Source organism: Lipotes vexillifer, unplaced genomic scaffold (genome assembly GCF_000442215.2).
Source record: "Lipotes vexillifer unplaced genomic scaffold, Lipotes_vexillifer_v1.1 scaffold1094, whole genome shotgun sequence".
Classification (NCBI taxonomy): Eukaryota; Metazoa; Chordata; class Mammalia; order Artiodactyla; family Lipotidae; genus Lipotes; species Lipotes vexillifer.
In genome coordinates this window covers 2,138,589-2,162,426 of record NW_006792775.1, presented here as the reverse complement: position 1 = coordinate 2,162,426, position 23,838 = coordinate 2,138,589, and the positions used below count along the sequence as shown (strand labels likewise).

Sequence of the window (23,838 nt, the reverse complement as noted above, 5' to 3'; positions counted from 1 at the left end):
CCCGGGCCCCTCACGCCCACCTTCTCTGCAGCTCCTTGATGCGCACCATGAGGTTGAGGTGGCCCTGGGAGTACTGCTCGATGACATCCCGCACGTCGTAGGGCTTCCGCGCTTGCTGCGGTGGGAGAGAGAGAGAGTCACGCCGCGGGCTAAGCATTAACGCCGTGACCGCGCCCGCCTTCCGTGGTCTTCCAGGATTTAAGGAGCTGCCCACGTGGCACCATGGGGCAGGCCTGGATCAGCGCACATGCAGTGGCCGGGCTCATCCTCCCCGGGAGCTGGGTGACCCTGGGCCAGTACCTCGGCCTCTCTGGGCCTCAGCTTCCTGCCCGCTCACCCGCAGGGACCTGCCCACTCTCCCTTTCCAGGCCACCGGTCCCTGTTTTCAAGCTGCTTTGGAAGAGCTGGCCCAGCTGAGGGCCTGGGGGAGGGGGGCCAGCATGGCTGCCAGTCACTGGGTGGAGGGCACAGCTTTGTGCGGCCACCGCCTGCCTGGGCCCCAAGCTCACCCTCCGCACACTTGTTGGCCAGCGCACCCACTGTTCTTGGGGCGGGGAGGTGGCCCACCCCACCCCCTTCCCAGGCAGTCCCCTGAGCTGAGCAGGGGTGGCCCCGGGGGACAGGCCTCCTGCTGGGGCCCCCAGGCTGCCTGGGAAGAGAGGATGGTCCCACGGCAGGCCTGCGGCCATGGGGGCAGGGAAGGTGACCCCAGAGCTCCAGGCTCGGCGCCAGCCCTGAGCCCATAAATGCATCCGGGGCTCAGGTGAAACCACAACAGAGAGAACGGGGCTTCTCACGATGTCAGCAAAACCTCCAGCCGCATTTATGGCCTCGATCCCAGGAGCTTATGGTCTGAGGGTCTTGCCCAGGTAGCATCGGGCTGGCCGCGTCGGGGTTTGATGGCCCAGGAGGCCCTTCGCCCACACAAGCGGGCCAGAGCCGCGCGGGGATATAGGTTACTTCTATCGGGAGAACCGCGGGGAGACAGGGTTGGGGGCCCAGGTGGTCTCATTAACCCTGAAGGGCCCACACTAGTGATGGGCTGGGAGGTTCCTGCCTCTTGCTGGGGAGTGTAGCGGGCCTGAGAGACATGCCAGAGAGCGGGCAGGGCAGGGCAGGGCCGGCGGGTCAGAGGGTGAGAAGTAATAAGGCACAGATGCCCGTTGAGGGTCAGGGCCAGGTTTCAACCCTGGGAGCCCCAGGGCACCTGCCCTCCCTGCCCACCTGAGCCTCCTTCTCCTTGGGGTGCCACCCCAGAGACTGGGGCTATACCCCAGGCTAAGGGTAGGGCCACCTCTGCCTTCCAGAAAGATGGGGTTCCCCTGAGGGCAGGGTCCTGCCTCGATCTCTGGGCACCCTTCGGACACGTCCAGGGGCCCTGCCATCGATGCTGGCGGCTTAACTAAGTTCTCGCAGCTCCCCACATCGTCCTGGACCCCAGGAACCCCGAGGCAGCGCAGAATCCTCCTCCCTGTCAGGGACTCTGGGCACAAGAATTCCAGGGGGTTCCTGCTCCCACAAGATCCGCCAGGCAGGGCCCTCACAGGTAACACCCAGCCCTGCTTTGGGCCCCGGGAACACCCTGTGTCCCTTTGTGGCCTACATGCCGAGGCCCGTGGTGGGGTCTCAGGGTCAGGAGCGGGGTGGGACTCTGGCAGGCTCTCTGACTTGCCACACACTCAGCTTCATGACAAGTGTAACAGTGGCCCTTAGCTACAGGCTAGTGGTAATACCCCAGGGCTCAGTTTGTCCTTCTGTGAGATGGGGATGCTGAGCCCTCTGGCTGACAGGGAGGGAGTGGGGATGAAGTAAGATGGTAGGTGAGAAAGGCCAGCGGGTCCTGAACTGGCTCTTGCCAGGAGAGCCCGAGGTGGCTGTGACAGTGTCTGCGGCTGAGCCCAGGGTCTGCACTGCTGTTCAGCGCACACGCCACTGAGTTGTGATCTTGGCCTCCTGTGAGCGATACTGGGCACCTCCAGGCCTGCCGGAGCCGTCTGGGGTGGGATCAGAAGAGCGGAAGGCTGGGATCAGAAGAGGGGAAGGCTGGGTTCAGAGGTCAAAGTGAGGCAGGCCTGGCCTGGAATGGAGTGGGTCCTTGCCCTGGTCCCCCAGACACCCTGGGAGGTCACGGCCCACAGCGTGCAGGGGAATCTGGGCACCTGAGCGTGTTAAGAGCCTCCGTGTGCACAAGTGTATACGGATGTCCCTGTGGGAAGGCATAAGAGTGCAGGTGACAGGTGTGTGTGTGCCTGGGCATGCGTGTGCATGTCTGCAGAAGTGGGGGTGGGGGTGGGGTGGGGCTTGTGAGCAGGCCCCCCGCCCCCGGCCTCGCCTTGTCTAGGGTGTGGACCACAACAGGGTAACCGACGCCCGGCTGATACCCAGGACCCGTGGCGCGGTGGGGTCCCAGGCCCCCTGAGAGTCATCTCGGAGCTGAGAAGTTCACCTCCCGCCCCCGAGCCAGGGTCTGCTCAGAGCTCCTGGAGGCCTTTGTCGAGTGGTGGCCTGGGGCCCAGCTGGAGACATCATCTCAGCTTTCCCTCTAGAGCTCATTTCCTTGGCAGCAGCAGGAGCCTGAGATGAGCCGAGATAGTGCCGGGCTGTCCAGACTGACCGCCGGTGGACATGCGAGTTCAAGGCAACCGTGAAGGGCTAAGGGGCTCTGGCTCCTCCGGCCAGACGCAGGGGCGGCCAGCTGGGCACTTAGCGGCCGGCGAGGCGGGCAGGGGGGCCACCCGTCACTTCTGCAGCCCCTGAGGCCAGATGGGGGTGGGCGTGCAGCAGACAGACAGACGGGCTGCTGCGGGGGAAGGGACGGCATCCCTGACAGCTGGGCCTGGGTGGGGGGCCGCACCTGGAGCCCCACAGAGCCCCTCACCGCCAGGGACTCGTCCACCCCTTCAACTTCCGTGGGTCCCTCCTTCCTGGAGGCCTCCTGCTGCCCCAGCTTCTGGCCTTGCTCAAACCGGGAAGCTCCCAGGAGAGCCTCCACTCAACGGGCCCCGCCCAATTTACTGAAGGCCCCCCCAGGGGTCCCGCGCCGAGGGGAGGGGCAGGGAACAGGGGAGGTGAGGCTGCCCAGCCTCTTTCCAGAAACCTCCAGGCCATTCGCAGGACCCTGACCTGTGTCCTGAGGCAGAAAAGGAGACCCTCGGCCTGGAAGGGAGGTCAGCAGCCAGTTTCCTTGCCAGCATTTCTGTGACGGGTGCTCACCAGCGTCCACAGCTGCTCCAGCCACTGCGGCGCCCATCTGCCCAGGGCGGTCTGTGGTTCTGAGCTGGAAGCTGCTCACATCACCCCCAGAGCTGGGCCTTCCATGAGCCCCAAGGTTCCGCCTGCCCTGCTGGGTGCCCCAGACCCTGGAAGCAGCCCCCAGGAAGCCTGGTGCCCACCCTGGCACGGCCCCGCGTGGCCCAACAGTGCCCCAGGCAGCAGGTTATGGCCTCTGCCCTGCCGGGGCCTGCTCTGGAATGCTGGTGGCCCAGCTGCTCAGGCTGGGGACCGTCCCCATCCTGGAAGAGTCCCCGCTAACCCCTCTGCTCCCCAGGTTGACGCCTGTGGTTTTAGACGTCACCACCAACGGCCCTCGAGCGAGGGCAACACAACGTGGCCCTTCCGGGGGCCTCTTCTGCTCTTGGGAGCAGTCCTGCCCAGACCTGACCCCCGAGGGGGTTCCTGCCATTCCTCATCCTCCCTCCCCAGGAGGACAGCCCGCCCTCACCCAGGGCCCCCTGAGCTCCCTGCTCCACCAAGCCACCCCTCTTCTGGTACCGCCAGGGCAGTGGGCCCTCGGGGAAGGAACGGCCACAGAACCCAGACACCCTCTGTCCGGGACCGTCGGATCTCGCCCAGAACACTGCTGGGCAGACCTCCTGGCGCCGGCCGACAATAGCATTCACCACGACTCTTTTGTTTCAACAATGAGGAGTCCCAGGCCCTGGCGGGAGCCTTAGCACAACTTGGCCCAGTTTGGTGGGGAACGGCCCCCCTCCAGGGCTGCAGGCAGACAGATGGGCAGGCAGCAGGATGCCACCGGGGACTCTGTGTGCAAACCACCCAGCCAAGGGGGCCACGGGTGCTGCCGGGTAGCCGGAGGAATGAGGCGGCCAGGGCAGGGCCTCATCAGGGCTGTCCTTGGGGCCGGGATCAGTGGCGGTCATGTCGTGGCAGAGCCTGTGTGAGGGCTGGGCACCCGTGGACGCCGTCCTGGGCCAGCCCCTTGGGCTCTTGCTCCCACTACCAGCGGGGGAAGGGTTCCTCCCCAGGGCTGCCGGGGGGTGGGGTCTTTCCAGAACCCCGCACCGAGTCTGGCTCTGTGGCCTGTGCGGGTGAGGGCTCTGCTGAGGGCGCTGGAACGAGCCAGCGTCAAGCCTTCAGCCTGGGGTGGGAGGTGCGGCCCGGAGGGGGCTGGCTCTTGTTCCAGCCTCGCTGTGACCTCCCAGGGGGTGTGAACAAGCCATCCCCGACCTCCCCTGCTTGGCGAGGGGATGTGGATGTTGGTTGGCTCTGGGCGACCTCGCTGTGACCTCCCAGGGGATGTGGATGTTGGTTGGCTCTGGGTGACCCCCAGTCCTGGCTCCACCAGGGACTCACTTTTGAAAGGCACCGGTGGCCAAGCCTTCTGGAAAGAGAATGGCCTCCCCCAAGGGTCCCTGCTTCCTAAGGTTCCATGTTCTCAGAGTCAGGGCTGAGCTGGGTCCCGCTCCTCAGACGGAGGACGGTCCCCACGTAGGAAGGAGGGCACCAAGCCTGCCGCCAGCTGGCTTCCTCTGTGGGCTCCCAGGGGCTGCTGCAGGAGACTCACCCCTGGCAGGAGTGCCGATGGGGAAGCCCACAGTCTCCAGCCTCGCTCAGCCAGAGAGACCCTACCTCTCCCTGCAAAGGTGGGCCACCCCGGGGCACAGAGCAGGGCTGGGTCTCCCCTCTGTTCCGACTCGCACAGGGTGGGCGAGGGGGACAAGAGCCCTGAGCCGGCCTGGGACGGAGCACTTCCTGCCCAGGTGACGCACTCCCACTCCTGTCTGGTGGGGGGTGGGAGGGGCCGGTGAGCCCTCGAGCTCTGCGTGCCTCTGGGCTCTGTGCCGGGCCTCAGGGTCCAGGCCGATCAGGGAAGTGTCCCTCCAGGGTCTGCTGTCTTGGGGACGGATCCTGAAGTCACGGCAGGGTGTTTGACGGGTGAAGGGTCAGGTCTCAGATATGGCAGGGTATGGGGACCCCGCAGCCTGCGCTGTGGGTGGGAGAGGGGCTTTCAGGGTGGACCAGGGCAGGAGGGCTGAGTACAGGACTCACCTGGAATTTCTTCTTGGCCACAAAATACTGCATGCGCCGAATGACCTTGATGGTGGCCCGGTGGTGCTCCCGCAGCCTGCAGTGGAGAATGGGGAGGAGGGCGTGAGTGGGGACCAGATGGTCATCTGCGCCCACCACTCTCAGAGGCTCGGAGGCTTCCCAAATGTGCCCCCCATCCCCGGCAAAGGGCTGGGCCTTTCCAGAAACAAGGAGAGTGTTCAACCCCCTCGGATGGGGATCTGCCAGCTCACATCCTGGTGGCAGGAAGAGAGGCTGAGGCCAAGGAGGCTTTAAATTAGGGGGATGACACTAGAGGGACCCTCGCCTTGCTTGTCGCTCAGAAGTGGGGTAGGAGTCGGGGTCCCGAGCTGGCAATGGCTGTGCCCCTCACTCACGGTAGAGCCACAGAAGCTTCTTTCTACCCTTGGGGCTTCTGGCTGCTCACTGGTAGAGTGGGGAGGGGGTACAAACAGATGACAGCTAAGGTCCCTTTCAGCTGGAAGCTTTTATAGCCCGCCCACCGGTACCCACTTGGAAAATATAGGGCTGCCGGACAAATTAGCCAGGGATAGTTACCACCTGAGCCACCCTGTTAAGGAGACCGTGTGGTATCCCCTCTGAAGTTCCTTCTAGAAACATCATTAAAAAGGGAAACACAATCGTTGATATATATATATATATATATATATGTGTTCATAGGAAAAAGACCGGAAGGAAATACATCCACATGGAACCAGTGGGGATTTTTCTTCTGGCTCTGAAGCTTGCATCTGACCAAACCTTCCGCTGAGAACACCACCACAGCCGTGTGATGGCTTTGAGAGCAAGGAAGACTCCAAGGGCTGAGATCTCAGAAGAGAAACAAACTGGGAGAGCCCACGTGCGCGTTTGTGCGTTTGTTGTGCGGGGCACACTAGCCGAATGGGAGGCAGGGGGCTCCCTGGGCTGGCAAGATAAACAGGAGTCCAGGGCTGCAAAGACATCCAGGACTTGATGGGCCAAGATCCTGGTAAGTGGGGGGCCACAGAGAAGGAAGCCCCCTTTCACGCAATTTCCCCTTGAAGCATTTGTGAACTAAGCTGCACAGCATGGGGTGAGATTCTGAGAAACGGAGCAAGAAGCAGCTGCTAGAAGGATAAAAAGCTAAGCAGAGGCCTCCACAGACTCACGTCAGTGGGGAGAGGAGAATTGCGATTCAGAGTCACCAAGGAGACGGGGTCCTGGCAAACACCCCAAGCTTTCAGATGAGACCCCCCAATCCTGCCATAGCCTCAAATCACCTCAATCCCCACCTGGAGCAAGGTGCTCTGTCCTGCACCTTTTGCACGCCAGAGAGAACGGAATTATCTGTAGGGATAAGATCATGGAGCCTCTATTCTGTTTTTAATGCTCAACAGATTGAAAACAAATGGACAAAACAGACCACGGAAACAGATCTAAAGATGCGGTAGATTCAATGCCTTAAAGACGTGTAGCTCTTGCGTCAAGAGATAAGAGTTGGTTTTCCCACTGCTTGAATTTGGGCTGACCTTGACCCTTATTGTGATGAAAAGAATGCTGGGGAAGTCCCGTCGTGTATAACTTGTGCGCTCTTGGAATGTGGTGGCTTGAACCACCTGAGCTGGCTGGCTGGAGAGGCCACGTGGAGAATCATGGTGCTCTGGCCAAGAGCCAGCACCAAGCAATAGGCATGTGAATTGAGGCCATCTTCGACCATCCGGCCCTGATAAGCCTCCAAGGGGACTGCAGCTGTGAGAGTCACCCCACGCAGAGCCAGCAGGACAACCTCCCAGCTGAGCTGAGCCCAAATTGCTGACCCACAGACTCACGAATAAGGAAAGAGCTGCAGTGTGAAGCCACTAAATCTAGGTGTGGTTTGCCACGTGCTGCAATAGGTTAAAAGAAATTAGGACGCCAAAGTGGGGTCCATCATATCAAAATCCTGAAACGCATAGTGATGGTTTGGGGACCAGGCATTGGGCAGAGGCTGAAAAAAAAAAAAAAAAGCCTATCATAAGATGCTGGACTTTGGACAGGGTGTGCCGTCTCTAATCGCATGAGACTTTGGTGTCTCTTGGAGGGGTGAGTGAATTTTACTTTGGGGGCAACGTAAACAGTTATGGCCAGAGGGCGGGCGGGGGGAGGTTAGAGATGGGTGTAAATCCTTTGCAGTTCCCCCCGATCGGAGTTCCCCCCAACAATTTCCATCATCATGGAATGCTGCTGCCACGTGGACACGCCTGAGCTGGGCCGCGAGAAAGGCCACGTGGAGCAGAGTTGAGGCACCCTGGCTGACAGCCCGACAGCTCCAGACTCCGGAGGCTATAGCTGAGACCACCCAGTCACCACCAAGCCGCCGCTTGGACGAGCCAGGCGAGGCCAGCCAGAGGAGGAGCCCAATATGCCGACCCACAGTCTCAGGAGCAAACAGATGCACTGGTTTGCTTCAGAGTTTTTAGATAAGGACTTGAAAATAACCTTGATAAGTAGGTTCAAGAAAATAGATGACAAGATGGAGAATTTCACCAGAGAAGTAAAATCTATATGAAAAAGAAAGAAAGGAAATTCCAGAACAAAAAGGACACTCATGGAAATTAAGAAATGCAGTAGCTGAATTTGCTGGCAGAGGAGAAAATACTTGTGAATTGGAGAAAACAGCCAGGTTAGAGTATGGAGGGAAAGTAGAGTTAAACATATAGGAAAAAGTGCAAAAGGCATATAAGATAAGGTTAGAAGTTCTAATACATGTAACACCTTAGAAGGAGAGGAGGCAAAATGGAGAACAAATAATTTTGAAGCCTCAGTGGCACAGAATTTTCCCCAGATGATGGAAGACATCAGGCCACAGATTCAAACAGCTCTTTGGATCCAGCTGGAGAGAGAGACAAGGTACAACAGACCCAGGCCCATCGGAGTAAAGCTGCTGAAGACCAAAGGCACAGGGAACATTGCAGAAGCTCTAAAGTCAGGGGGGTGGGGGTGGGAATGATGACACATTATCCTGTTGGTTGACTTGTCAACGGGAAGGATGAAAGCCAGAATGACATCCTTAAAGTGCTCAAGGAAAATTCCTACCAACTTAGCATGCTATACCCATCAAATACATTCTTAAAAATGAAGGTTCAAGTGAAATAATCCAGTCACAAAAGGATAAACTCTGTATAGTTCCACTTGTATGAGGACCTAGAGTCGTCAAGTCTACGGAGACAGAAAGTAGGATGGTGGGGCTGGGCCTGAGGGGAGGGGGATGGGGAGTGAGCATTCAGTGGGGACAGGGTGTCAGTTAGGGAAGATGAAGCAGTTCTGGAGATGATGGTGATGCTTACACAACAACGTGAATGTGCTTAATGCTCCTGAATGATACAGTTAAAAATGGTTAAAATGGTACATTTTATGTTATGCATATTTTCTACAATAATTGTAAAAAAAAGAAGGTGAGGGCTTCCCTGGTGGCGCAGTGGTTGAGAATCTGCCTGCCGATGCAGGGGACACGGGTTCGAGCCCTGGTCTGGGAGGATCCCACATGCCGCGGAGCAACTAGGCCCGTGAGCCACAGCTACTGAGCCTGCGCGTCTGGAGCCTTGTTGCTCCGCAACAAGAGAGGCCGCGATAGTGAGAGGCCCGCGCACCGGGATGAAGAGTGGCCCCCGCTCGCCACAGCTAGAGAAAAGCCCTCGCAACACAGCCAAAAATAATAAACAAACAAACAAATAAATAAATAAATAAATAAATTTTTAAAAAAAGGTGAAAACTAGACCAAGAGAATTCACTGCTGGGAGACCTGCACTGAAAGAACGACTTAGGGGTCTCCCCAGGTAGAGAGCAATGATCCCAGAAGGATGCACAGAAATACAGGAAGGAATTAAGAATGTAGAAAAGGACAGATATGTGAGAAAGTTTAAGTTAGTAAATTAAAGTGACTGAAATAATCATGATAATGTCTCCTGAGGTTTAAGGCATAGCTATAGCTAAAAATACATGATAAAAATAGCATAAAAGGGAGGAGGCATCAGTGGAGATAAACAGTGGCGAGCACCATGTGTTGTCAGGGAAACGGTAAAAGTGCTCATCTGAGGTCGACTCCAGTGAGTCAAGGATGTGTATGATAATCTCTAGGCAACCACTGATGGAATAATAAAGGACTGTAGAATTAACAAGCTAATAGGGGATAAAAATTAATTAATAACAATTTTTGATTAACCCAAAGAAGCAGGACAGGAAGTCAAAAGGAAGTGATGGAACAAATGGGAAAAAGAAAAGTGATATAGTAGATTGCATGCATTGCAGAGGGACTAAATATTCCAATTAAAAAACCAAGATTGTCAGATGAGATTTAAAAAGAACAATTTGTTGTTGCCTATAAATATACTGAAATAGATAGGCATAGAAATGTTGACGGTAAGAGGATAGAAAAAGACATACATTGGTGTTGCCCAAAGAAAGCTAGTGCAGGTAAACTAATATCAGACAAGGAAGACTTTAAGTATTGCCAGAGATAAAGAGGGATATTTCATCGTTTAAAAAGAGGTCAAGGGAATTCCCTGGCAGTCTAGTGGTTAGGACACCATGCTTCCACTGTAGGGGGCAGGGGTTCCATCCCTGGTTGGGGAACTAAGATCCTGCATGCCACGTGGCAAAACAAACAAAAAAAAGTGGTCAAAATTTGGTGGGAAGAGATCAACTCTAAATCTGTATGTACTTAACAACATAAGCTTCAAATAAATAAAGCAAAAGCTGGCACAACTAAAGGTAAAAGAGAAAATCCACAACCATGGTGGGAGATTTGAATGCACCTCTGTGGGTAACAGATAGAGGAGCTGTGAAAACATCTAAAGAGAGACACGTCTGAACACACGTCTGAACATCAAGTAGGAACTTGATGTGATCAACGCTTACAGAACACCATGCTCAGTGCCCAAAGGGTGTCTAAGCTTCCCAAGCACACAGGGAACATCTACCAGAAGGGACCATGTGCAGGGCTTGAAGAGCAAGTTCCAACAAATTTCAAAGAGAGTAAGTCATATGTGTATGTTCTCTGACCACAGAGAGATTAAGCTAGAAATGAATAAGAAAAAGATAACTGGAAAATCCTTAAGTGTTTTGGAAATTAAATATCTCAAGGATCGAAGAGGAAATCTGATAAGAATCGGAAAATACTTTGAATTGAATAGTAATAAAAATGTCCCGGATCACAACTTACAGCTAAATAAGTGCTTGAGGTACCATGAAATAGTGCTTAGAGGAAACTTTATGGTCTTAAATCATATATTAAGAGAAGAGGAGAGGCCGAAGTCTGTCTCAAGAAGTTTAAACAATAGTAAATTAAATCCCAAGAAGGTAGATGGAAAGAGATAATAAAGATAAGAGCACAATTCAATAAAATAAAAAATGAACATTTCGTTAAGGAAAATCCGCAAAGCCAAAATTTGATTTTCTGAAAAGACTAACTAGAGATATTTAAAAAACCTATTTAGAGGATATTATGTACAAAAGTAATCTTGATAGTTTAGGTAAAATAGATTAATTCCTAAAGACACCACAATATATAAAAGCAGACGTAAGAAGAAACTTAAAAATCCAAATTGCCCAATTTTAATTAAATAAATTAGATTTGGAATTTACCCACAAAAAAGCCTTAGGTCTAGATGACCTCACCAGTAGATTCTTCCTTAAATGGGAAGAAATAATACCAATTTTATACAAATCTTTTTAGAGGATTTTTATGAGTCAGTATAACCTTGATATCAAAACCCGACAAGGATGTTTCAAGAAAGAAAAGTCACAGGCCAGTCTCTCTCGTAAACATGGATGCAAATATCCTACCTGCAATACCAAGAAATTGAACCCAATGCCATATGTAAAGATAAATGATGGAGTGTAGTTCAATCCAGTTATGCAAGGTTGGTTTAGCAGCCGAAAACCAATCAACATTATTCACCACATCAACAGAACAAGTAAGAAAACAACATATAAGCAACTCAAAAGATGCAGAAAAACATGTGATAAAACTCAAGACCCACTCATAATTAAAAACACAACTCTTAGAGAACTAGGAATAGGAGGAAACTCCATTACGTAAAAAACAAACACAAAAGCAAACAAAATCTAAGCAAACATCATGCTTAATGGTGAAATATTATACACTTTCCTCCTGAGATGGGGAGTAAGACAAGGTTGTCCGCCATTACCGTTTCTACTTAATATTATCCCCGAAGTCTCAGCCAGTGTATTGGGGGGAAAAAAAAAAAAAAAAAAAAAAAAGGAAATGAAAGATACAATAATTGGACAGGACAAAAGGAAAGTTTTGTCATTATTTGCAAATGACATAATCATATACGTTAAAAACCCCTTCAGAATCTTCAGATAAAATTATTCTATTGCTAAATGAATTTAGAAAGAACACCGGTTTTGAAGATGATATACAAAAAACAATTGTATTTCTCTATGTTAGTAACAAGCAACTAGAAAATGAAATAAAAAGATACCAATTGTAACAGCATCAAAACCCATAAAATACCTAAGAATAAATCTCCTGGAGGTGAACAAGACCTCTACACAGAAACATACTAGACATTAGTGAGAGAAATTAAAGAAGCCCTAAATCAGTTGAGGGTTATATAATACGTTTATAAATTGGAAGACTCAATATTTGTTAAGAGGTGAATTTTGAGGTATGGGTCAAATGTAATTCCAATCCATAGCAGAGTGCTTTTATTTATTCATTTCTGGGGGGCACAATTTTCAAGCTGATTCTAAAATATTGGTGAAAAAGCAAAGGGCTAAGGTAGATGAGACAATTTTGAAGAACAGCCAAGTTGAGGACTCACACTGCCCGTTCAAAATGTACTGTAAAGCTACAGCGATGAGCAGAGTGTATTAGAGAGGTGTGGTATTAGAATACACTTTTAACACAGCCGTATTAGGTAGAGGATAGATCAGCGGGACAGAATAAAACATGCAGAAGCACAAACACGCACATGTGGTCACTGCGTTTGTAACCGAGGCACGATTGCAATCCAGTGGGGGAAAGAATGTTCTCTTCAGTCAATGGTACTGGGACAATTTGGATAGCTGTATGCAAAAGATATGAACCACGATCCCCGCCACACAGCGGTCACAAAATTAATTCATGTTAGATTTTAGATCAAAGCATGCAGGCAGAGACCATCAGACCTCCAGAAGAGAGCAGGAGAATATCTTTATGACCTTGGAAGACTTCCCAAAACACAAGCAACAACTGACGACAACAACAACAAAATTTGACAAATCGCCCTTCCTTAAAATTAAGACCTTCTAGACATCAAAAGACATCATTAAAGGAATGAACAGATGCTCTACAGGCCAGGAAGGGATATTTTCTGGTAAAGGACTTGTAGCCAGAATATATTGAGAATGCCTACACATCAGTAAGGGAAAGACCACATGATTTAAAAAGATGATTTGAACAGGCACTTTTCACATAGGAGGCCCAAATGTCAGTAAGCCCGTGAGAAGGCACTCAACATCATTACCTATTAGGGAAATGCAGATGAAAACCCGAAAGAGGAACCCATATACGCTGGCTAAAACGGCCAAAATTAAAAAGGCTGACAACATCCAGTGTGGCAGACGATGTGGAGTGACAGACTCCCATGCGCTGCTGGTGGGAACGTGTGTTGGTTCACTTTGGAAAGCTGTTTGGCTGTAGCTTTGGGACCTGGCATTTCGTATTCTCCAGATACTTGATCCAGAGAAACGAGTGTTCACGTCCACCAAATATATCTATCAGAATCTTTATAGCAGCTTCCCTCATAGGAAGGCCAGCCAGTGACAAAGCTGTATGCATATACGATTCCGTGCGGGCTCAAGAACAGGCAAGACTGTTCTACGGTGAGAGAAGCCAGGATAGGGGCTACCTGTGGCGGCAGGGGTGGGGGGCGTCGGGGGAGGCTTCCCTGGGGAGGCGGGAAGAAAACTGCTGGTGGGACGGAAGTGTTCCATGTCCTGACCTCGTGGGTTTTTATGTAGGGTATATATACGTAAAAATAAGCTGATCTGTTCCTGCAGGATTTGTGCACTTTACAGTAAATAAACCATACCAAAGTTTTTTAAAAAGCCTTTCAAGATAAGCAGCTTTTAAAGTTCTTAGGGACAGGTGGTTTCTACTTAGCCCAGAGTTGGCCACTTTTGAGCGCAGAGCGTATGAGATGCTCTCCAGTGAGACCAAGGCCCCCAGTGTTACTGGACGTTACTGGACGTTACTGGACGGTGGGCCAGGCCCATGTGCAGAAGGCACTCAGGTCTGTGTCCCCACATCTCCTCCAACCGGGGCTCACCTGAGCACATGCATTCACGGGGGCCCCCTGCATGCAGCACCCAGGCCCGGTGACACTCATGCACCTACATGGGAGGGGGCGGCAACTTACATACTTCAGGACACATGCGCGCGCGCACACGCACACACACACACACACACACACACACACACACACGGGCTTGGAGGGGGAGCCAAAGCAGGCTACGGGAGGCCCTGAGATTCCTCCTCTGGGGCTTGGGCCACTGGCCCCATGAGCCCCTCACCCCCGGCCTGAGCCCCGGGAGGGGACGTCCCCTGGCCTCAGGTTCCCGCCTCTTGCAGAACCCCCAGGTGGCGTGTGAGCAGGTGGTGGGCGGGGCCTCCACATGTGCCCCACCGGGAAGGGCCCCACTGGCCGTGCCCGCCGAGGCCTGGACGAGGCCCGAGGTTCTCAGATCCCACTTCACTTGAACAAAGGACCACACCCAGTGACTGCCCCAGTGGCCTCCAGAGGCTGCCGCCACCCTCGCCTCTGCCAGGTCCACGGAACAAAGCCATGGCCTTTGCAACCAAGCAGCCCCCCAGGCCGACGGGAAGCCAGGGCTGGGGACACCGGGGCCCGGCCGGCTCCGCTCAGGCCTGCTGTGGCCTGGCCCCTGCTCTGGTGACAGCCCCATGGCCAGCCTCTCTGCTGGACACAAAGACTCTGCGGTCTCTGGGGAAGGGCCTGGCTGGCCCCTCTCTCTGAGGGCCTTGTCCTCCCTCCAGGCTGGGCTTGGCCCAGGGAGGGGGTGAGTGCCCTTTTCTGGTGGCTCCAACACCAGGCAGGTGGGACGGGCGGTAGGACTCACCTTGGGCACACTGAGCCCCGCAGGAGAGCACGCGTCCCCTTCCCTCTGTCTGAGAAAGGAGGCACCCTCCGCCACCCCTTCGACAAAGAGAAGGACCCGGATGGATATTAGATTTTTATCAACGCTTTTTCCACATCACTTGATAGGATCATGAGAGTTTTCTCTGCGGCCTGTTGTTGTGATGGGTTATGTTAATGGAATTTTGAATATTGAACCGGCCGGGTTTATCTGGAATAAATCTCACTTGGTTGTGGTGTTTCATTTTTTTATCCATCATTATAGAGTTGGTTGTTCTCTCTCAATAATGTAGAAAACCCCCAGGAACCCACTGCTCAGAATAAAAGCTAGACCCCGACAGCCCCCAATTCAACCATCCCCCTGCCTCTTCCACCCTGGGGAGCCATCGACCTGAATCCATGTCCGTCACTCCTTGCTTTCCTGATTATATAACTTTATCACACTTATATATATCCAAAAAAGGGCATATATTTTTTATTTTAGTGAATTTAAACTTTATAGAAACGTATTATGCTTTTCCCTGGGCTTACTTTGCCAAGACCCGCCCACACGGTTGTGAGTCACTCTGGTTCGTTCGTTTTGACTGGTGGAAAGGACACCTCTATGTGGACATTCTGAGTACAATCACTCTCCCTCCTGGATGCGCACGTGGCTTGGTGAGGGCAGGACGACACGCACTCCTGGTTACCTTCTCCGGCTGGGCACGGACTGGAGTTTCCCCAGGGTGAGTACCCAGGCATGCCACAGCTGGGTCATCGGTATGTGAAATTGCACCTTACAGGCGATGCCACACTGTCCTTCAAAGTGGTGGCCCTACTAAGCATCCCACCAGAGGTTCAGGAGAGACCCGGGACCCCACATTGCCCCACATCCCCGTCTGCTGCCCTAGTGATCAGGCTTCGGGATTTACACCAGAGGAAACCAGTGTCAGCGATGCTCTCACACACTGACTGGCCATGTGTCCTCCACTGTGAAAGGCAGAGCCCTGGGCCATTTTTCTGTTCAGTTATTTGTGCACTTATTGATTAGTTCGATGTAAATTGTCTGTCTTTCTCCCTCCCTCCCTCCCTTCCTTCTCTCTTTCTCCCTCCCTCCCTCCGTCTCTCTCTCTCTCTTCCCCCATCCCCTCTCTCCCCCCTTCCCTCCCTTCCTATCTCTCTACCTACCAACCAGCCAATTCTTTGTCAATTCATGTATTGGGAATACCTATTCCTGCATTAGGCAGAAAAAGGCTTCCCAAAGATGTTCTAATCCCCAGAACCTATGAATGTGTCACCTTACGTGGTACAAGGGACTTTATGGATGCAATTCAGGTGCTGCACCTTGAGATGGGGAGAGTATTCTGGATTATCCAGGTGGGCCCAATTAGACATTTGAGGCCTTAAAAGTGGGGCCTTTCCCAGCTGTGGTTGAAAGAAGCCGTGACTGTGGGAAAGAGGCCAGAGAGCAGCAATGTGACGGCTTTGAAGGTAGAGGAAAGGGCCAAGGACCCTTTAGAAGCTGAAAAAGGTCAGGCATGGATTCTCTCCTGGGGCCTCCAGAAGGAACCAGCCCTGTGATACCTTTCAGGCCCTCAGGCTGTGTGGGACTTCTGACCTACAGAAGAACCAAAAGAGGATAAATGCATGTTGTTTGAAGCCACTAGGCTTGAGGGAATTTCTTACAGCAACAATAGGAAACGAATGCAAATCCCACTTTGAAAATTATCTTTTCACTTTTTTAAGGTGCCTTTCAATGAACAGAAGTGCTTATTTTACAGAAACAAATTTATTAATATTTTTCTTTCATAGTCAATGCTTTTGTGTCTCGTGTGAGAAATATTCCCTTTTGAAAGATACAAACTAACTTATATTTTCTAATGGTTATAAGCTTTGTATTTGACATTTCATTCTTAGGCCCATCTGGAGTGAATTTTTGAATGTGGTGTGAGGTCGGGGCCCAACTTCACTTTCTCATTATGAATAATCACCTATTCCAGCGACTGGCAATGCCATTTTGATCACACTCAAAAACCTTACATTTGTGCAGGTCTTTTCTGGGCTCTCTATTCCACTGGGCTAATGATCGATTCCCGCACCCACACTGCAGCATCTGAATCACTATGTGTCACACCATACGTCCTGGTACCTGGAAGAAATGGCGTTTCCCTGAGCTTCTGAAAAAGGTCTTGGTATTCGTGGCTCCTTATTCTTCCACAGAAATTGTTGAATCATCATATTATGTTTCATGGAAAAAAAAAACCTATTGGGGTTTTTACTGGAATTACACTGAATTTATAGATGAAGGAGGAAGAAATGAATTGACATCTTTATAACACTGTCTCTTATTTATGAATATGGTATATCTTCCCCTTTATGTAAGTCTTTGAAACCTCTAAATAAAGCAAAAATCTTGTTCTTTAAAAAAAAAAACAACTAACAAAATCGATAAAGCTCTGGTGAGACTGAGAGAAGATAGAAATAAAAATATTACAAAAGAAAATAAGGAAACATTACAAATAGGGATTTGAAAGCTAATAAAAGAATATTCTCAACAACTATATGCCAGAAACTTTGGAAAACCTAGACAGGAACGGCTATATTCTCAGGAAAATATCTAACTCAATAGAACAGACTCAGGATGGAATAAAACATTTGAATAAGCCTACAACTACTAAAGGTATTAAAGTGGTGGTTCAACTATCTTCCCACAAGAAAAAGCCAGAGCCAGATGGCTTTACCCCAAATTCTACCAAGCTTTCAAGGAACAGATCGTCACAATTTTATACAAACATCTTAAACTGAATGAAAAATGAAAACATCTCAAAATTTGAGGGATGCAGCTAAAGCAGGTCTCAGAGGGAAATTTATAGCATTCGATGACATAGTAAAAGAAAAGAAAAGTCTTAAATCAATGATCTAAGTTTCTACCTTAAGAAACTAGAAAAAGAAGAGCAAATGAAACCCAAAGTAAGCAGAAGGGTGGATATGATAACAATATAAGCAGAAATGATTGAACCAGGGAGCAGGGTGTTGCCCTCGTCAGAGATGTGGGCTGCTGTGCTCAGCGCAGCCTGAGGCCCAGCTGATGCCATAGAGGACCAGCCCCTTGCTGACTTCATCCCTGAAGGTCCGCACCCAGGAACGTTTCCATGAACCGCCTTCTGGTCCCCCAGAACACTTGCTCTCTTGCCCCTGGAAGTGGCTGACTGTGGGGACTCTCCCTTTCAGGTCTTTCCAAAGGAAGGGGTTTGGGGAGGGTGTGCAGAGACAGCAGGCTGCTGTCACCTTTCCCTTTGAGGCCTGGTATGTGCTTGTTGCCCAGTGCTGGCTCTGATAGGAAGGCAGGGTGTCCCCGTCTCAGGCCCGGGGAAGCAGAGCCTCGTGACTCGTGGCTCGGCCTCCCTGCTGGCGGCAGTGCTGAGGGCAAGACTGCAGTGTGAGCTCTGTCCCCGTGACAGCCCAGTCACCCTCTTGCCCCGGCTCTGGTTTCTGTTGCGGGGAGGGGTGGGGGGAAGCCCAGGCCCCCTCGCCCCCAAACCCAGCTCAGTCTGGACTCTGTGTCCAAGTCTTGCCCACCCGGGCTGGCTGGGGGCTCGCTGCCCTGCTGTCTTCCTTCCCGCCGCCCTTGACCCATCCCACCGGGGCAGCTCTGGCTTCCAGCTCTGGATGCCTGCCTGAGGGCTGGGGGGAGTCTGTGGTTGAGTCAGGCGACTTCTTTAGAGATAGCACCCTGCGGGGTGAGGGTTTTGCAATCCTGAGACTTCAAACCAGCCCGCCCAGCGTGCATGGCCCACTGGCTTCTGACAAAAACAGCTCAGGATAGGCTGTGAAGTGCCCCGGCCTGGCCCCGCCTGGGTCTGAGAAGCAATCGAAGGACGGGCGGACCAAGGGGCCACCGTGCCTGTCTTCTGCTGACCCTGAGCCGAATGTAGGGTGGCTCCATAGCTGGCCAGCCGTGGCTACCTCTGACAGGGGTCAAGGCCAGCGCTGCTGGTGGACGGGGCCCAGCCCAGGCACGATGGGGGCTGAGTCTGCAGCTTTCTCTGCAGCCCACCCTCCCACCATGCCTCCCACGTCCACCAATCCCTGCCACATCCAGGGCCACGCTCACGCCCACTTGGAGGGCCCCCCCGGGCAGGCTGCAGCCCTCCCTCACCTCCTTCCTGGTCACAGCCCACCCTCATTCACATCCAGCCACACCCCTTCCCCAGGGAGGTGTCGGGTGGCCACACTCCCCTGCTGTCATGGCACCCGGGAGCCCCAAACACCGACTGTAATCAAATGATCACCGTGTAATTCATGGTCGCCGCTGGGGCTGAGGCATGTGGCCCAGATATTCCCCACGTCCAGCCCGGAGCTTGGAGGCAGGAGCAGGCGATCAGCCCTGGCCTGGGAGCCCCAGAGCCCCCGGGCCCCCATGTTCTGGGAAGGAAAGTCTAGAAGACCCTGCTCATCTGTGAAGATGCAGGGCTCCGGCCTGAGATGGGCGCGTAACCCTTCAAAACTCAAGGCCTATCAGGAGTGGGGGCCGAAGGTGGTTAGGACCTGCCCCCCACACACGCAAGGTGACTGTGGAAATAATGCAGCTGAGCTGGGAACCGGGCTCAGCACACAGCTTGGGACAAAGCACACATCTCATGGTGGGGACAGCTCACCGCGGTGGGAAATCCCTTGGGGTCTCGTTTCACTTAACTTCACTCCCTCTTTCACCCATTGGTTTGTTCCTTTAGCCGGGGGCACACATTCAAGAAACTTCTCTGCCCCTCTGTCTATTACAACACGAGGAAGTGAGGTGTCTGCTGGCATTGCTTTCGTTTGTTTGTTTGCTCTTTTTGCAGATCATACAGGTGCTAAATCTTGTGGAATCTAAAAAAAGGCGACAAATAAACTTATCTACACAACAGAAATAGAGTCACAGATGTAGCAAATAAACTTATGGTTAAGGGGGTGGGGGTAGTAAGGCGGGGAGTGGAGGGATAAATTGGGAGATTGGGATTGACACATACACACCACTATATATAAAATAGATAACTAATAAGGACCTACTGTATAGCACAGGGAGCCCTACCCAATACTCCGTAATGGCCTATATGAGAAAAGAATCTAAAAAAGAGCGGATATATGTGTACGTATAACCGATTCACTCTGCTGTACACCTGAAACCAACACAACATTGTAAATCAACTACACCGAATAAAAATTATTTTAAAAAATGGCCAGAGGACTTGAATAGGCATTTCTCCAAAGAAAAGACACAATGGCAAATCAACAGGTAAGGAGAGGCTCAGTGTCATCGCCATGAAGGACACCCAAGTCAAGGCCACTTCACACCCGCCGGGACAGCTACCATGAAAAGATGAGAACAAATGTTGTCAAGAATGCACGGCTGGTGGGAGTGAAAGATGGGGAAGTCACTGTGGAAAACAGCCCGGAGCTTCCTTAAAAAATGTGAGGCCTGGAATTATCGTGTGACCCAGCAATTCCTTCCACTTGCAGTGAAATGCCCAAGAGAAATGGAAACCCATGTTCACACGAGACCTTGTACGTGAATGTTCGTAGTGGCTTTGTTCCTAATAGTCTAGAGGTGGCAATAACCCAAGTGTCCATCAACTGACGTATGGATAAACAAAATGTGGCAAATCCATTCAATAGAATCTTATTCAGCCATAAAAAGGAATAAAGCGCCAACACTTGCTACGACATGGGTGAAACTTGAAAACGGCGTGCTGAGTGCAAACAGCCAGGCACAAAAGACCGCATATTATAGGATCCCATGTACGCGAAATGTTCCGAATAGGCAAATCCACCGAGATGGAAAGGAGATGAGTGTTTGCCTGGGGCTGGGGAGCGGGGGTGGGGAGTGACGGCTGGCGGTTGCAGGGTAGCTTTTTGGGGTGATGAACGTGTTCTAAAATTAGGCAGTGGTGACGGTTGTGCAACTCTGTGAATACGCTAAAACCGGCTTTCAAAGGTGTGGCTGATCTTCCGAGATCACTCTTGACAGCAGGTGCTGGGAGGGAAGGTGCTGGTGTCCCTGGGGACAAGGGGACGGGGAAGGGTTGGGAGCCTTTGGGACGCCCCCAGCCATCCTGGCTCTGGCCAGGGCACAAGCGTCTTCGGGGAGGGACCTTACCTCCGTGTGCTTCACAGACACGGCTGGGCTGCCTCAGGGGTGCAGCTGGGCTTGGCCTCCCTCCCTCCCGGGATGCCGCGGAGGCCCCTAACTCCCCGTTCTGGCTCAGCCGCCCCACTTCCAATCCATCCCCCCACCATGTGGCTGCCAAATAATCCAAGGCGCATATCACAGACCCTGTTACACCTTACCTCCGTGTGCTTCACAGACACGGCTGGGCTGCCTCAGGGGTGCAGCTGGGCTTGGCCTCCCTCCCTCCCGGGATGCCGCGGAGGCCCCTAACTCCCCGTTCTGGCTCAGCCGCCCCACTTCCAATCCATCCCCCCACCATGTGGCTGCCAAATAATCCAAGGCGCATATCACAGACCCTGTTACCCCCCCCCTGCCGCCCCACCCCCCACCCCGCCCCAGCTCCAGCCGCCTGCCAAGGGTGTGCAAACTCCGAGGGTGACCTGCTGGGTCCTTCACAACCAGGCCCAAACAGAACAAAGCGTTCGGTGCTCTGGGCAGGTTCCGAGGTTATGCACCTTCTCTCCCTCTCCCCTAAATCGTTTCACACGCGAAACACTAAACACGTTGGGTTCTCAAGTCTTTGGAAGATTGTTTTCATATCAGTGATCCAGAAGTCAGAGCAATCCCGTGCTGGCCCCCAAGCCTGGGCCTGCGGAGCAGATACTACCCCCTCCCCCCAACCAGTTGGCAGTGAAATTCTTCGAGGACCTCAGGACAGGTGACTGAAATGGATTTGGCAATGGATTTGAAATGGTTTAACTTATTTCAACACACCCCAGAACCAAGGGAAAGAAGGAAATTCTCTGTTTCTTTAAGATCAGGGCATCCGACTGGACCCCCAGAGACCACCCAGCACAGATCGGACCACCCAGCAGCTCAGTTCAACTCAGTTCAGTTTGGTGTACGTCACCTCCAGTTAACTCACTCGGCTTGGGTCAGGTGACCTCAGTGAAGCTGAAAGCCCAACTCAGGCAACTCGACTCCATTCAGCTCAGCGCAGACCAAGTCGACCCAAGTCAACTTCCCAGGGAGTTGAAACCAGCCGGGCAGGAGAGTGACCACCGCCGGGGACATCCAGGGCCAGACGAGCCGTGGGGTTGGAAAAGCCAAAATACAGAGACCTCAAGACAGTCAGGAGCGGCCCAGGTTCCAGAAAGCACCACCCCCATCACCAACCCTGGACGGGGTCAGAGAAGAGAGTGGTGGACGGGCTGGTGGTCTGGCCAGCGAGGTGACAGTTTTGGGGAACACTGCGGATTACAGAGTGTGGGGATAGTGCCCGCCTGAGGAGCCTGAGAGCATCCAGGGCAGCAGGAGACACAGGAAGGGGGCGGGAGATAGCGGTCAGCAGGGAGGACGGCCGAGCGAGGGCCGGGGATGACAGAAAGAAGGTCCATGTGGCTGGTGGCCCAAGTGAGGGCAGGAGGAGGGGCACAGGGGGAGGCCGGGAGAGTGGGCAGCGCTGTGCTCGGTGCCCAGTGGAAAAGGGCACCATCAAACTCCAATAGTAAGGACAGAAATGCTGACCACAGCGGTTGCAGCTAGCAGCGATTGGGTGGCACCAAGCGGCATGTTTCCCGAGGGTCACTCCATCCCCACGCTAGCCCGACGCGTAGCACTCAGGGGCCTCGTTTTGTGGGGAGAAATGGCAGCCTCTGCAGGGTTCAGCCCCTTGCCGTGGTGACCTTTCCTGACGCACTGTTGCCCCTGCCTCGCCCAGATCCATCCTAGCGCTCACCGCTGGTGCTGTCACCTGGGCAGGGGCACGGCACCCAGAGGTGGACGGCTTGCATGTAAAAGCTGCCGCTGACACTGGCCGAGGGCTGCCTGGGATGGCCTGGGAGGTGTGGAAGAGCCAGAATTTGGGGCCCACGGAGAACGTGAACACGGCCGGGAGGGGCTGACTTGGCTGTGACCCTGGGCGACCAGGTCTGGGACCTCCACCACGGCTCCCCAAGACAACGGGCGAGACTCGAGTCCTTACATCAGGGAAAAGGTTTCTTGGGGGTGGTACGTGCCACTGCCGCCCACTCGGGACACCTGGCTCAATCCCCGCCTTCACCTGGCTGCTGGAGACCCCTGCCGCATGACCCGGGTCCTCTTGCAAGTGTCGGCGCCCGTTTCCTCCTAAGAGCCCAAAGCTCCCTTTGGAAAGGGTGCGGGTGGATGGGGGGTGTGAGAGCCCCACACAGATCCCCATGCTGGGTTTCAGCTGGTTCCAGCAAATTCCTTGATCTTTGGAGGCCTTAGGAGCTGGAGGGACCACAAAGGACAGTGCAGACCAGGACTGAGGTTTCACCATGACAAGGACGCGGCCTCGGAGTGAAGTGGAGCCCGGGAAAGCCGTCGCAGCTGCGCAGCTCTGCGCTCTGGAGATTAGGGGGTATTGAGAAATCAGTAGGACCAGGCCCTGGCCCTTCCTGGGCTGTGGGGAGAGTGGTCCCCGGGCCCCAGTGGGGTGCCCTAAATTGGGTGGGCCGCCTGAAAGTCTGAGGCTGCCCGGGCAGAGCTGCTGGGAAGGAGCCAGTGAAGAAACGCGTCTTCGTCCCGGCTTTGTCCCCGGAGCGGGGCGGGCGAGCAGACAGAGGGAGAGAGCCTGGGTGTGAGCAGGCGGCTGGGGAGAACCCCATTTAAATCCTGGGGAGATTATGAGGACGTTTGTTGCAGGCTGTCAGCCCTCATTAAGTTAATGGAACTGGCGAGTTGGCCTGCTTCCAGCGCGCCAGAGAAAGAAAACAAGAAAAGTGTTTTCAGGAAAAGGGCCGGGGGTCCCATTTCGCTCGCAGCCCCCGGGAGATTATGAGCCATCAGTAATGGCCTCGCTGAAATGACTTATTGGGAACTCGTTGATTAAAGCAACGGAGAGAAAACCCCTAACGTCGAGGAAGAATTACACGGGCTTCTTACTGATTTTCGTCTAGGAAAGTGGTTTGTGAGCATTTCCTTCCGGAAGCCTCGTGAATTACGTACCAACCCGGTCAGGACAGAGTGTCTACAGCCACTCGGGTTCCGGGCAGGAAAGGGAAAGACAGAGTTAAAACCGGGGCTATTCCACGTAGACCCGAGGAATAGGGGTTCTCCAGATGGGTGAGCCTGGGGGTCAGGACACAGAAGGTCCTGCCAGGCTCCCGGGGCGTCTTAGGAGGGGCTGAGCAGGCCTGCTGTTGGGAAGGAGGTGCTGTGTGCGGCCCCGCCCTGCCCCTGGGGGCCCTGCTTTCCTGCTCTCAGGCATGAGGAACGGGCGAGTCACCCCCTGAGGTTGTTACAAAACTATGCTCT

The 23,838-nt window shown here is 53.1% G+C and overlaps 1 protein-coding gene across 1 annotated transcript in view; it reads right to left on the bottom strand.

The window, feature by feature from the left end:
* Positions 1–23,838, bottom strand: part of KCNQ1 (potassium voltage-gated channel subfamily Q member 1) — a 359,111-nt gene that overhangs the window by 72,732 nt on the left and 262,541 nt on the right. The window contains exons 14-15 of the mRNA XM_007465957.1: positions 5,290–5,365; positions 21–115 (exon numbers count right to left, since the gene is read on the bottom strand). Coding sequence (XP_007466019.1) covers positions 21–115; positions 5,290–5,365 — 171 coding nt within the window. The remainder of the gene's footprint in view (positions 1–20; positions 116–5,289; positions 5,366–23,838) is intronic.